We start from the raw sequence: 15230 nt of genomic DNA, 5'->3' as shown, positions 1-15230 counted from the left end.
CAGAGTGCCCACCCATCCCAAAGGTGCTCCTGCTCTCTAACAGCACTCCCCAACGCCTTGATGCCGCTCTTTCTTAAAATACTCTGTCCCCATGCCCCTCACGGACACCCACTACAGCCACCCCTCTGCTCTGAACCCTGGGGCCGGGTACAAGCTCCTGCGCGAAGGCCACTGTCTGGCCCAGCGTGAGGTCTCTGTGTCTGTGGCCCTACCCTGCAGCTCTCTGTGCAGGGCAAGCAGCCCGTAACACCCCCCGCCCCTCCTCCTGCTGTCTCCTGAGCCCCCTCATCTCCCTCCTCGTGGAAGTGAGACTCCAGGTGGAGCCCGGACCAGCTCTGGAGACCCCACCTCCACTATCACATAACAAGGGGAAAGATGTCTCCAGAGAGCACTGGGGCCGCCAACAGCCAGGAAATGAGGGTGGCTGTGTTCTGGGAGCTAGGGCATGGCAGTGAGCTGCCTTGGCCATCAGCTCTGCCCACCTGTGCTCACAGGCTCTCTTCCTGCCCCTTGAGAAATGGGGGCTCTGCCCTCTTTGTGTTGAGAGGTGAGGACTGTGTCCTCCCCCATGGAGAGGTGGGCTCTGTGCCCTCCCCCTGAACCCAGGCTGGACCAATAGAATGTGGGGAATAATGTTCTGGAATGCCATGGCGCAGTCCTGAGGGGCCTGGCAGCTGTATGTGCTCCTCTGAGGGCGCCTGGTTGCCTCTCCTATCAGAGCTTCCCTGCTGCTGCTGCGCTCAGAGAACCTCATGCCACCGAGAGGCCACGTGTGGGGGCTCCAGCTGACAGCACCCTGGGCCCCCAGGCACCCGCCAGCCCCACGTCCCAGCCCTGCGAGCCGAGAGCTCTCACACAGCAATCAGCTGTGCCTTCTGATGATGCCCGCCCCAACCCCACCGCACTGCAACGGCCCCCCCGAGACATCAAGTGAAGAGAGCCCACAGACCGTGAAGGAGAATGGTAAACAGTGCTACAAGCTGCCAAGTTTGGGGGTGGCACCAAGCCAAGATTCCCAGGGGCGTGTGATGCGTGCAGCATTCTGCTCCCCCACACCCCACTCTGAGCTGCACAAAGTCCTCTGCCAGGCCGTCTAGATGTTCCCCCCCAAGCTGCTCTACCTCCAGGCCCTCCTCCTCAGAACCACCCCCAAGTGTGCCAGTGACAACCCTGGCCCCTCCCTCAGGGCTCCACGCCACCCTTACCATGGCCTCCCCTTACTTCCCTCATGAGAACTTTCATTGTGGTTTTGGGGTCCTCTTCTGAACCACGAAGAAGGGGAAACCAGCTCATATCACAGAGGGACTGCCTAAGTAAGGGATCTTCTGCCCGTGGCAGTGGCTGCCTCCTAGCCTCCAAGGGCTCAAAACTGGGCAAGGCAACTTCTCAAGGTTCCTTTCAGACTTAAAGACAGAGAAGGGATCCCCCAAATGTTCAGAAGGACCTCTGGGACAGTGCTTGTTTGCAGTGGGAAGGTGAGAGCCCACAGAGGCCCCAAAAGCATGTCTTAAGGCCCTGAGTATGTTGGGGGCATAGCAAGTCCAGCTGTAGGGCCCCTCCCACACCGTGCTTGGGAGGCTTCTCCCACGGCCCCTCTTTCCTTCCTGCAGCCCCCAGCCTTCTAAGTGCACCCCGCATCTAAGCACCAGCTCTTCCTCTCTTGTGTCCCTGCACCTCATGCTGTCCAGGCACCCCAGGGTCCTTGTTGGCCCATCCTGCTCACACTTACTTGTCCGAGACTGCTAGCTCTCCACCTTCCTATCTCTGCACCTTGAGAACCTGGCGCACTGGATAAATGCTGGAGCAGGAGAGAAGGCAGAAGGCAGGAGCTCAACACCCACACGTGTGCGCAACTTCAGGGCTTCTGTGCACCAAGCTTGCCAACCACTGGGACTACTCCGCCCTGTGTCCTTGGATCTGACGCCACCCCCTACCTCAGAAGCCACCTGTCACTCTCCTTTGCTCTTCTGTTTTGCAGATGCCACACCGAAAAGCACTGCTTACCAGCCTCCTTCCCTTGTGCATAAACAGAAACACAGCTCGTCCCACAGATGGCTCAGCCAACCCTGGACAAGGCTCTACTTCAGTCCTGGGACTATAAGCGCCCAACCAGCTATGTAACCTCAGGCCAGCCTAATAACCTCTCTGGGCCAGACCAGTCCTGGCCAGGCTCTGTCAGTGCCAAACCATGTTGACTTTCTTCCTGGCTGAGACCCAGCCACTGGCCATTATGCACACCCACCTGGTCTTGACTTTCTTCAAGGGTCTCTCTCAGCTGTGACTGTGACAGTCTTAGGCTCTGACATTCCTGATTCTTGTGTTCGAGTTCAACTTCAAGTTTTTGGATGTGCTCACCCTGTTTTTAAAAAAATCAATTTCACAAGTATAAGAAATATCTCAGCATTGATATGTTTAATGTAGAAACTCCAGAAATGTACAGAAAAGCAAAGATTATGAAATTTAAATCACCCATCATCCCAGCAGCTGAGGACCACACCTGACACTGTGTGGTCTCAGCCCTTCCTCCAAACGTGCATTTCTATCTACTAGTACAGCATCGTATCCTATGCTTTCCTCATTCTACCTTGAGCATTTCCCCATGACATTAATTATTATTTGAAACATGATTTTTAATGGCTATACCATAATTTACTGATTCATTCAATATTATTGATGATTTAAGCTGATTTGAATTGTTTTGCTATCATAAATACCACAGCAGTGAAAATACTTCAGCTAAGTCTTTCCACAATGATCAGATAAAATTCCCATAAGCAAAATTATAAAATCAGAGCACACTGACATTCTTGAGGTACTTGATGTATATTTTGCCCAAATGTCCTCCTGAGAGGTCTACCAATTTACTCTCCTGGCATCAGGATTTAATTCCTTTCTGCTACTTTTTCTAGATATTGAGGATTTGCAAAAGCTGCTGAAGTCAAATTTTCCAAGGCACATACTTACTAAGTCTCTCTCTTTACCTGAGGGATGAGTCTGCCTCCAGGCATTTTAAGGCTGTTCCTGACAGTATAGATTACTCACCTGCAACCCCTCCTGCTGCCCCATCTTCTCCAGTCTCCGTGTTAACAGCTGAATGGTGATGCAGTTCTTCTCATTCTGGGCCTGGTGGATAGAGGCCTCTTCTCCAAGCTGAAGGACCTTGTGATTGAGCTGGGACACTTCATCCTTGCATTTCTGACTCTGGAGCAAAATGGATTAAAATACAGATGACAAAGTTATTTTTTTTAAACCAGCAGCTCAATTCAGATCATTCTAGTGGCTCTGGCCAGGGACGATTTTGTTCCTTGAGGAACATGGGGCAATGTTTGGAGACAAGGCTCGTTATCACAGCTGGGAGGGGATGGCTACTGGCATCTCGTGGGGGAGGTGCTCAGCGTCCTCCAGGGCAGGACTGATACGGCCCCGACGGCCACAGTGCCACAGAGGAGAAAGCCTGCTCCACTCCCTGGAGGAGAGGAGACACATCTGGACAATCAGAGGCGGTCACATCAGGAACATACAAACCACTGCTCTGAAAACCTTCCATGTTGTTCTCATTTCTTTCATGGTTATTTCTAATTATTACTTTAAGCAATTTGAAGGAAAACACCCAATTAAACTTGAAGTATATGAAGCTCCTCGAAGTCTCCTCTGGTCTTTGTCATTAAACATACAGACATAGCTTTCAGCAGGGCGAGGCGGTGATTAAACTGCGTGTTCTGCTTTTTCTCAGTACCCACTGGCCAGCAGGCAGTGCATGCTCAACAGATGCCCGCGGGGGGGGGGGGGCAAGCGAAGGCGCCACGAGCTGAAACAGCAACGAGAACGCTGCCCCTACTGTCTCTCACCGTGCAAATGCCAGATACGTTCAACTGTCGTGCATCTCTTCATAGACGCCACACTGTTGCTTGTTTGCTTTTCCCCACAGCCGCCCATCCATTCTCGAGGCCAAGCACCAGCAGCCCCAGGTGTCTGCAGAGTGGCATCCTCCGAACGGCTTCCCAGCACCACTCTCGATGCACGCCCACCACTCCCCCGGGGCTGCGCTAACAACCACGGTGTTATTACGTTTCTGAGGACTTGAGAAGCAGATGATGGAACCCTGAAGTTGTTTCAACTTGGATTATTCATGCTTAGAGAGTCTACATGTTTTTCTCTTGATCACTGCTCCTTCTCTTCTCTGTAAAGAGATTGCCCCCTCGTCCTGTCCTTAAAATCTCAGAACTGAGGGTAAAGAGGTGTTTTCCAAACAACATAAACTCATGGCCATTATGTCTGGTATGGAACTCTCTTGTGTTTATTACGTTTCATTGTGAAAATTAAAATTGTTTTTCAGTATCGATACACACTCATCTTGTTCTCTGAGAACAGCCTTGATTTTATGAACAGCCAGAAATGGAATCTTCATTCAGTTAATTTTCTTCTGTTTACCTTTAATATTTAGTCTTTGTTTGGAAATAATTTCAAACCTTTACAACACGGGCAAGGCTACTACAAAGAACACCTATGCACCCTTCACCCAGGCTCACCGGCTGGCAGCATCTCCGTGTGCTTTGTGGTGGATGCTTTCTGCAGGTACATGCACGCACGCGTGTACACACAACACACACACACACACACACACGAGGCCCTGCACTATGTGTTTCCTAAGGAGGTGCATGTGTTCTCATATACTGTCATGCAGGTCTGGCTTCAGGACATGAATCACACCACCTGCATCTCAGTTTTGTCAACTGGCCCATTATGCCCCTTCCTCCCCTCAGGCAGTGCCTTTACCAGGCAGGCCGTTTTAGCCTCCTTGAATTTGGGATATTTCTGTGGCCTTTGTCTTGTGTGACACCAAAAATTTTGACAGATACAGTCCCTCCCTGCCTCTCCCCTTTAACACTTCCTCACTTGGGGCCTGCTGGATGCTCCGTGACGAGGCTCAGGTGTGTGCCCCGCAGGGCACCCTACTGGGAGCGTGGGCACCCTCTGTCTCTCCCTGTGTCCATCACCTCCTTAATTCTAACTTACACTCATCTGGGTTTTATTGCAGAAGACAAAACAAGATGCTAGCAGTCATCTCCTGGTCACATTTTAAAACAAATAGATGTCTGTGCTACACGGGCTTACTGTGAATCTGATCAGGCCTTTAGGCCTAGATTCTAATTTATAGGAAATATAAGGAACAGAGGAGCAGACTGAACGACACTATCAGATTCAGAATGTGGGACGGCCTACAGGTCTCTTCAAAGAGACAGCCTTGTGGGGGTGAATCAGGTGTTCCAGGTTAAAAAGGCTAAACACATAGAGGCAGGCTGACCATATTTTCCATACATGGCCTCAATGGCCTCTCCCGCCCCACATCCCCTTCTACAATGGACACTCCCCACCCAGAGGAGCCTGTGTCCCTCCCTGTGCTTTGCGGGGGTCTGGGTGAGGATGATGTGGAGTATTTCTGAGGTCAGAAGCCTTGTGCCTGCCATGTGGTCCTCCTGGTGCCCCCTTGTGACACTCCCTAAAGGAGCTGAGCCCCACTGAGAGGAGCCGCATGTGATTCCAGCCCTGGCCTCTGGGTCACCCCAGCTGTCCGGTCTTCCCAGCCCCCATGATGGGAGCAGAGGTGGAGGGGGGCCATCTGTCCCGTGCCCCATCTGAAGCCCTGACCCACAGGTTCTGCGAGTGCAATCAAAGGGCTTTTCTCTGCCACGAGAACAGCATTGACAGGTCAATGCGTCACCCTCAACTGTATCCTAGTTCCAAAAAATTTACCATAGAAGACATTTTTGAATAATTAGAGAAATGTAAATATGGTCAGAATATTGGATAGTGTTAAGATGATTACGACTAGGTTTCTCAGGTGTTACAGTAGGACTGTGGTTAGGCAGAAGTTGCCTGTGAACTATTTAGAAGCAGAGTCTCACGGTATCTGACACTTACTTTCAAATCGCTTGAAAAAACACACACACATACACACAGTACAGAGATACAAAGACCCGTACAAACAAAAACTAAAGTACGTATGGTACTTTCTGGTATTGTTAACAACACTGTCAAATTAAGATTGTAATATGGGGCCGATCAGTGCATATTATGTCAATTTTTTTGTGTGTTTAAAGCTTTTTATACTAAAAAGCGGAGGGAAAGAAAATAAATGGATACCTAGAATCCATTTACAAGTGTGTCCTAGAAATAAGCCTGAAAGGGGACGGGAGGCCCAGGAAAGCCCTAGATGGGTCATTTCACAGGAAGCTGGTCTGCAGGCAAATGCAGTCTGAACTTTTCATCCTAAATCAACCCAGCAATTGCCCTCTTTTTTTTTTTTTTTTAAGGATTTATTTATTTATTTGACAGAGGGAGACACAGAGAGAGAGGGAACACAGCAAGGGGAGTGGGAGAGGGAGAAACAGGCTTCTCATCGAGCAGGGAGCCTAATGCGGGGCTTGATCCCAGGACCCCGGGATCATGACCTGAGCCGAAGGCAGACGCCCAACGACTGAGCCACCCAGGTGCCCAGCAATTGCCCTCCTGATGGAGAAGGCCTAAGCAAGGCCACCACACACTCACCATGGACACAACCACTCAGAGCTGGGAGCCCAGACAAGCCACCCGCTCACCAGTGGTCTGAGGCAGTTCCCATGGCAGAGCCACTCAGTGGCCCCGTGTGGGCAGAGGCAGCACTGGGAGAGAAGAGCTGTGGGACTGACCTCAGGGACAGCACAGGTTTGAGAAGGCAGGCGTGGCAACTCCTCCCCTCCCCTGCCCCGAGAACTAATGAGTGAGTTCAGCAAGGTGGGGGGACTGGCAGATGAAAACCCATTTTATTTTTGTGTCCTAATAGTGAACATACAGAAACCCAAATTAAAAACGTAATACTAGTTCTGGTCTCTGGTCTGACATGTAAAAAGCTCCATCCCCCCAATAAGAAAAAGGCTGGATAAACTGAAATCAACAACTCCTCTTCGAAACCTTAGAGAATTGTGGTCAAAGGGCAAGCCAACACCCTGAAAACTGGAGAGACAGTCAAAGGATTCAGAGCTTACCAGGAGCAGAGGTTGGAGCCTGAAACTGGAAGGGAAATGGGCACCATAAGGACGAACACTGGAGGCTGCGTCTGGCTGGCTTGAGAGTTAACATGGTCTCAGAGGAGCCCCCAGCTTTCCTGAGACATACCAGGTTCTTGCCCTTAACATCAGAGAAAATCCCCTCAGGCTTCTAGCAAGTGGGGGTAAAGTAATTGCTATGAACTGAACTGTGTCCCCTCCAGATTCCTATGCTGAAGCCCTCAACCTGCAATGTGACTGTATTTGGAGATAAGGCTTTTAGGAGGTAATTAAGGTAAAATGAGCTTATATGGGTAGGGTGCTAATCTGAAAGGACTATGATCTTTTAAGAAGAAGTAGAGCACGATCTCTCCCTCTGTGTGGCCCTGTGGAGGAAGGGCCGTGTGAGGACCCAGTTAGAAGGCAGTTGTCTGCAAGTCAGGAAGAGGGCTCTCACCAGGAACCAAGGCAGCCAATCCCTCATCCTGGACTCTGGCCTCCAGAACTACAAGACAATAAATTTCTGTGAAGTCTCTCAGCTTACTGCACTTTGTTACAGCAGCTGAAGCCGCTCTGAAGGACACTCAGAGCATTCTGTTCCCCTCCTGCCCTTAAGAGAAATTACTATACCAGAGCTTAACCAACCCCAGCCCCTCCAGCCTTTCTGTGTTAGCACATACCATGGATCAGAGTGGCTAAACTAAGAGTGACAACACCAAATGCTGGCAAGGATGTGAGGAAACTGGATCAAGCATAGATCACTGGTGGGAATGTAAACTATTACAGCCACTCTGGATACCAGTCAGGCAGTTTCTTACAAAACTAAACATGTAACTACCATACAACTCAGTATTTGCACCCTTGGGCATTTATCCCAGTGAAATGAAAACTTATGTTCATTAAAAAAACAAAACAAAACAAAAACCTGCATAGGAATGTTCAGAGCAGCTTTATTTGTGACAGGCCAAAACTGGAATCAGCCCAGTCGTCCCTTAAAAGGTGAGTGTTAAAACAAACTGTGGGACGTCATCACACAGAACAACATTCAGTAATAAAAAGAAGCTAACTACTGTTCAGGCAATGCTTAGATGAATCTCCAGGCAAGTATGATATGTGAGAAAAGTCAATCCCAAAGGGTACACGCCCTATGAATTCTTTAATATAACATTGTGAAATGACAGTTTTAGAAATTAAGGACAGATGAGTGGATGTCAGAGGTCAGGGGCTGGGGTGGGTAGGCAGGAAGGGTGTAAGTGTGGTTGTGAAAGAACAGCATGAAGGATCCTTAAGGAGTTGGAACTGTTTAGTATCTTCCTCTTTTTATTTAAGATTTTATTTATTTATTTATTTATTTATTTGAGAGAGAGAGAGAGAGAAAGCACAAGCAGGGGCAGAGGGAGAGTGAAAAGCAGACTCCCCACTGAACAGGGAGCCTGACGTGGAGCTCAATCCCAGGACCCCAGGATCATGACCTGAGCCGAAGGCAGATGCTTACCTGACTGAGCCACTCAGGCGCCCCAGAACTCTTCAGTATCTTGACTGTGATAGTGGATGCATGTATCCACATAGCTATGAAATTGTATAGAACTCAATACACATATATCACACACACAGACCTATACACACATGCACATACATGCACACACATGAACACATATACACATATACACACAGACCTACATGTAGACACACACACACACACGAACCCATGCACACATGCACATACACACATATACACACATGCATACACATACACACACAAATGAATACACAAGTAAAACTGGGGAAATCTAAGTAAGACCCACGGATTATATCAACATTAATAGCTTGGTTATATTTGTTACAAGCTGATTTCTGTTCACCCAAAAGTCATATGTTGAAGTTCAAACTCCCAATACCTCAGAATGTGACTGTATTTAGAGACAGAGTCTTTAAATAGGTGATTAACATAAAATGAGGTCCTACAAGTGGGCCCTAACTTAATATGATAGTGTCCTATTAAGAAGAGATTAGAGAGGGCGGAGCAAGATGGTAGAGGAGTAGGAGACCTGGATTTCGTCTGGTCTCAGGAATTCAGCTGTATAGGGATCAAACCATCCTGAACACCTACAAACTCAACAGGAGATTGAAGAAAGGAAGAGCAACAACTCTCTGAACAGAAACAGCGACCACTTTCTGGAAGGTAGGACGTGCGGAGAAGTGCATCCGAGGCGATATTCAGGAGGATAGACGACGGGGGAGGGCGGCCTCCGTCGGCTGCTTCTGGCAAGTGATAGAGCAGCTGAGCACAAAATCGGAACTTTTAGAAGTCTGCTCTGCTGAGGGACGTCGCTCCAGTGGCTAAGCGGGGGGGTGAAACACTCACGGGACAGTGTGGTTTCAGGACACTCAGGGTCAAAGGAAGACCGGGGGTACCTGAGTGCGGCAGAGCTCCCAGGTATCGAAGCGGGGAAGCCAGCTGCAGAGACGGAGCGGAGGAGCGGACCCTCAGCTCAGGGTTGCCATAAACCCAGATCCGCAGCACAGTCAGGCCACTGCTCCTCCAGCAGGGATCCAACAAGCGGTAGATCCGGGGAGACTCCCCATCCTCCCCCAGGGGGAGTAGTGCGGGAGCGCACCACAGGGATCACCAAGTTGGGTGCCAGAGATAGAAACGCTCGGTCACAGGCCGGGTGAGCATGGAGTGTGGGCGGAGACTGGGGAGCCGGGAGTGACTGACTGCTTTTCTCTGGGGGCTCACTAAGGAGCGGGGACCAGAGTGCTCGGCTCATCTGGGGCGGAGATTGGGAGGCCGCCATTTTCACTCCCCTCCTCCAAAGCTGTACAGAAAGCTTGCAGGGAACAAAAGCTCCCAAGAGCAAACCTGAGCAGATTACTTAGCCCAGACCGGGCAAGGGCGGGTCAATTCCACCTCTGGAAAAGACATTTGGGAACCACGGCAACAGGCCCCTCCCCCAGAAGATCAGCAAGAACAGGCAGCCAAGACCAAGTTTACCGATCAATGAGAACGGCAGAACTCCAGCGCTAGGGGAATAGTGCACATAGAATCCATGGCTTTTTTACCATGATTCTTTACTCTTTCCAAGTTAATTTTTTTTAACTGTCTTTTTTTTTTTTAATTTTTCTTTTTCCCTTTTTCAACGAACATCTTATCAATTCCTTTTTTAAAAAACATTTTTATTTTTCATTTTAGAGTCATATTCTATCCCTTCATAGTAGTTACCTTTATTTTTGGCATATATATATATATATATAAGTTGTTCTCTCTTTAAAATTTTGAGATAGTTTCTTTTAACAGATCAAAATATACCCTAAATCTCTAGTGTATGGCTTTGCTCTAGTCTCCTGCCTGATCACATTCTCTCCCTTTTTTTTTCTTTTTTTCTTTTTTAACTCCTTTCTTTTTTCAAACAACTTCTTATCAATTCCTTTTATAAAATTTTTTATAATTTTCATCTCTACAGTCATATTCCATCCCTTCATCATATCAACCCTTATTTTTGTACATATATAAGTTTTTTTTCTTTAAAAATTTGGGAGGCACTTTCTTCTAACAGACCAAAATGCACCCAAAATCTAGTGTGTGGCACTGATCTATGTACCAGCCTGATCATATTTGATCATATTCTGGTTCTTTTTGTTTTGTTCTGTTTTTATCTTTTTCTTTTTTCTTTCTTTCTTTTTCTTTTCCTCCAGCTTCAAGTCTTTTCTGATTTGTTTAGAGTATATTTTCTGGGGACATTGTTACCCTGTTAGCATTTTGTTCTCTTATTCATCTATTCTCCTCTGGACAAAATGACAAGACGGAAAAAATCACCTCAACAAAAAGAACAAGAGGCAGTACCGACTGCCAGGGACCTACTCAATACGGACATCAGTACGATGTTGGATCTAGAGTTCAGAATCATCCCTTTAAAAATACTAGCTGGGCTTGAAAAAAGCATGGAAGTTATTAGAGAAACCTTTCTGGAGAAATAAAAGAACTAAAATCTAACCAAGTCGAAATCAAAAAGGCTATTAAGGAGGTGCAATCAAAAACAGGGGTGCTAACTGCTAGGATAAATGAGGCAGAAGAGTGAATCAGTGATATAGAAGACCAAATGATGGAAAATAAAGAAGCTGAAAAAATGAGAGATAAACAACTACTGGATCACGAGGGCAGAATTCAAGAGATAAGCGATACCATAAGACGAAACAACATTAGAATATTTGGGATCCCAGAAGAAGAAGAAAGAGAGGGGCAGAAGGTCTACTGGAGCAAATTATAGCAGAGAACTTCCCTAATGTGGGGAAGGGAACAGGCATCAAAATCCAGGAAGCACAGAGAACCCCTCTCAAAATCAATAAAAATAGGTCAACACCCCGACATCTAATAGTAAAACTTACGAGTCTCAGAGATAAAGAGAAAATCCTGAAAGCAGCTCGGGAGACGAGATATGTAACCTACAATGGTAGAAACATTGGCAACAGACCTATCCACAGAGACCTGGCAGGCCAGAAAGGACTGGCAGGATATATTCAGAGCACTAAATGAGAAAAATATGCAGGCAAGAATACTATATCCAGCTAGGCTGTCACTGAAAATAGAAGGAGAGATAAAAAGCTTCCAGGGAAAACAAAAACTAAAAGAATTTGCAAACACGAAACCAGCCCTACAAGAAATATTGAAAGGGGTCCTCTAAGCAAAGAGAGAGCCTAAAAGCAACATAGACCAGAAAGGAACACAGACAATATACGGTAACAGTCACCTTACAGGCAATACAATGGCACTAAATTCCTATCTTTCAATAGTTACCCTGAATGTAAATGGGCTAAATGCCCCAATCAAAAGACACAGGCTATCAGATTGGATTAAAAAGCAAGACCCATCGATATGCAGTCTGCAAGAGACTCATTTTAGACCCAAAGACACCCTCAGATTGAAAGTGAGGGGGTGGAAAACCATTTACCATGCTAATGGACACCAAAAGAAAGCTGGGGTGGCAATCCTCATATAAGACAAATTAGATTTTAAACCAGAGACTGTAATAAGAGATGAAGAAGGACACTATATCCTACTTAAAGGGTCTAACCAACAAGAAGATCTAACAATTGTAAATATCTATGCCCCTAACATGGGAGCAGCCAATTATGTAAGGCAATTAATAACAAAAGCAAAGAAACATATCCACAACAATACAATAATAGTGGGGGACTTTAACACCCCCCTCACTGAAATGGACAGAACATCTAAGCAAAAGATCAACAAGGAAATAGAGACTTTAAATGACACACTGGACCAAATGGACTTCACAGACATACTCAGAACATTCCATCCCAAAACAACGGAATTCACATTCTTCTCTAGCGCCTATGAAACATTCTCCAGAATCAATCACATCCTAGGTCATAAATCAGGTCTCAACGGCTACCAAAAGACTGTGATCATTCCCTGCCTATTTTCAGACCACAATGCTTTGAAACCAGAACTCAATCACAAGAGGAAAGTCGGAAAGAACTCAAATACATGGAGGCTAAAGAGCATCCTACTAAAGAATGAATGGGTCAACCAGGAAATTAAAGAAGAATTTAAGGGCACCTGGGTGGCTCAGTTGGTTAAGTGACTGCCTTTGGCTCAGGTCATGATCCTGGAGTCCCGGGATCGAGTCCCGCATCGGGCTCCCTGCTCAGCGGGGAGTCTGCTTCTCCCTCTGACCCTCCCCTCTCTCATGTGCTCTCTCTCTCTCTCTATTCTCTCTCTCAAATAAATAAATAAAATCTTAAAAAAAAAATAAAATAAAGAAGAATTTAAAAAATTCATGGAAACCAATGAAAATGAAAACACAACTGTTCAAAACCTTCGGGATGCAGCAAAGGCAGTCCTAAGAGGAAAGTATATAGCAATACAAGCCTTTCTCAAGAAACAAGAAAGGTCTCAAGTACACAACCTAATCCTCGACCTAAGGAGCTGGAGAAAGAACAGCAAATAAAGCCTAAACCCAGCAGGAGAAGAGAAATAATAAAGATCAGAGCAGAAATCAATGAAACAGAAACCAAAAGAACAGTAGAACAGATCAACAAAACTAGGAGCTGGTTCTTTGAAAGAATTAACAAGATTGATAAAACCCTGGCCAGATTATCAAAAGGAAAAGAGAAATGACCCAAATCAACAAAATCATGAATGAAAGAGGAGATTTCACAACCAACACCAAAGAAATACAAACAATTTTAAGAACATATTATGCGCAACTATATGCCAGCAAATTTGATAACCTGGAAGAAATGGATGCATTCCTAGAGATGTATCAACTACCAAATCTGAACCAGGAAGCAACAGAAAACCTGAACAGACCTATAACCACTAAGGAAATTGAAGCAGTCATCAAAAATCTCCCAACAAACAAAAGCCCAGGGCCAGATGGCTTCCCAGGGGAATTCTACCAAACATTTCAAGAAGAATGAATACCTATTCTTCTGAAACTGTTCCAAAAAATAGAAATGGAAGGAAAACTTCCAGACTCGTTTTATGAGGCCACCATTACCTTGATCCCCAAACCAGACAAAGACCCATCAAAAAGAATTACAGACCAATATCCTTGATGAACATGGATGCAAAAATTCTCACCAAAATATGAGCCAATAGGATCCAACAGTACATTAAAAGGATTATTCACCACCACCAAGTGGGCTTTATCCCTGGGCTACAAGGTTGGTTCAACATCCGCAAATCAATCAACGTGATACAATAAATTAATAAAGGAAAGAACAAGAATCATATGATCCTCTCAATAGATGCAAAAAAAGCATTTGACAAAGTACAGCATCCTTTCTTGATCAAAACTCTTCAGAGTATAGGGATAGAGGGTACATACCTCAATATCATAAAAGCCATCTATGAAAAACCTACAGCAAATATCATTCTCAATGGGGAAAAACTGAGAGCTTTCCCTCTAAGGTCAGGAACATGGCAGGGATGTCCACTATCACCACTGCTATTCAACATAGTATTAGAAGTCCTGGCCACAGCAGTCAGACAACTAAAGAAATCAAAGGCATCCAAATCGGCAAAGAAGAAGTCAAACTCTCACTGTTTGCAGATGATATGATACTCTATGTGGAAAACCCAAAAGACTCCACCCCAAAACTGCTAGAACTCATACAGGAATTCAATAAAGTGGCAGGATATAAAATCAATGCACAGAAATCAGTGGCATTCCTATACACCAACAACAAGACAGAAGAAAGAGAAATTAAGGAGTCGATCCCATTTACAATTGTACCCCAAACCATAAAATACCTAGGAATAAATCTAACCAAAGAGGCAAAGGATCTGTACTCAGAAAACTATAAAATACTTATGAAAGAAATTGAGGAAGACACAAAGAAGTGGAAAAACGTTCCATGTTCATAGATTGGAAGAACAAATATTGTGAAGATGTCAATGTTACCTAGAGCAATCTACACATTCAATGCAATCCCCATCTAAATACCATCCACTTTTTTCAAAGAAATGGAACAAATAATCCTAATATTTGTATGGAACCAGAAAAGACCCCGAATAGCCAGAGGAATGTTGAAAAAGAAAAGAAAAGAAAAGCTGGCGGCATCATAATTCCGGACTTCCAGCTCTATTACAAAGCTGTCATCATCAAGACAGCATGGTACTGGCACAAAAACAGACACATAGATCAATGGAACAGAATAGAGAGTCCAGAAATGGACCCTCAACTCTATGGTCAACTAATCTTTGACAAAGCAGGAAAGAATGTCCAATGGAAAAAAGACAGTCTCTTCAACAAATGGTGTTGGGAAAATTGGACAGCCACAGGTCGAAGAATGAAACTGGACCATTTCCTTACACCACACACAAAAATAGACTCCAAATGGTTGAAAGACCTAAATGTGAGAGAGAAGTCCATCAAAATCCTAAAGGAGAACACAGACAGCAACCTCTTCGACCCCACCCACAGCAACTTCTTCCTAGAAACATCGCCAATGGCAAGGGAAGCAAGGGCAAAAATGAACTATTGGGACTTCATCCATATAAAAAGCTTTTGCACAGCAAAAGAAACAGTCAACAAAACCAAAAGACAACCGACAGAATGGGAGAAGATATTTGCAAATGACATATCAGATAAAGGGCTAGTATCCAAAATCTATAAAGAACTTATCAAACTCAACATCCAAAGAACAAAGAATTCAATCAAGAAATGGGCAGAAGGGGGG

The 15230-nt window shown here is 45.7% G+C and overlaps 1 protein-coding gene across 1 annotated transcript in view; it reads right to left on the bottom strand.

Moving 5' to 3' along the window:
• NINL (ninein like) overlaps positions 1-15230 on the bottom strand; it is a 176603-nt gene that overhangs the window by 8508 nt on the left and 152865 nt on the right. Inside the window, exons 20-21 of the mRNA XM_044918806.1 lie at positions 3043-3201; positions 2243-2356 (exon numbers count right to left, since the gene is read on the bottom strand). Coding sequence (XP_044774741.1) covers positions 2243-2356; positions 3043-3201 — 273 coding nt within the window. The remainder of the gene's footprint in view (positions 1-2242; positions 2357-3042; positions 3202-15230) is intronic.

Source organism: Neomonachus schauinslandi, chromosome 10, assembly GCF_002201575.2.
Source record: "Neomonachus schauinslandi chromosome 10, ASM220157v2, whole genome shotgun sequence".
Lineage (NCBI taxonomy): Eukaryota > Metazoa > Chordata > Mammalia > Carnivora > Phocidae > Neomonachus > Neomonachus schauinslandi.
This window is presented reverse-complemented; position numbering and strand designations above follow the sequence as displayed.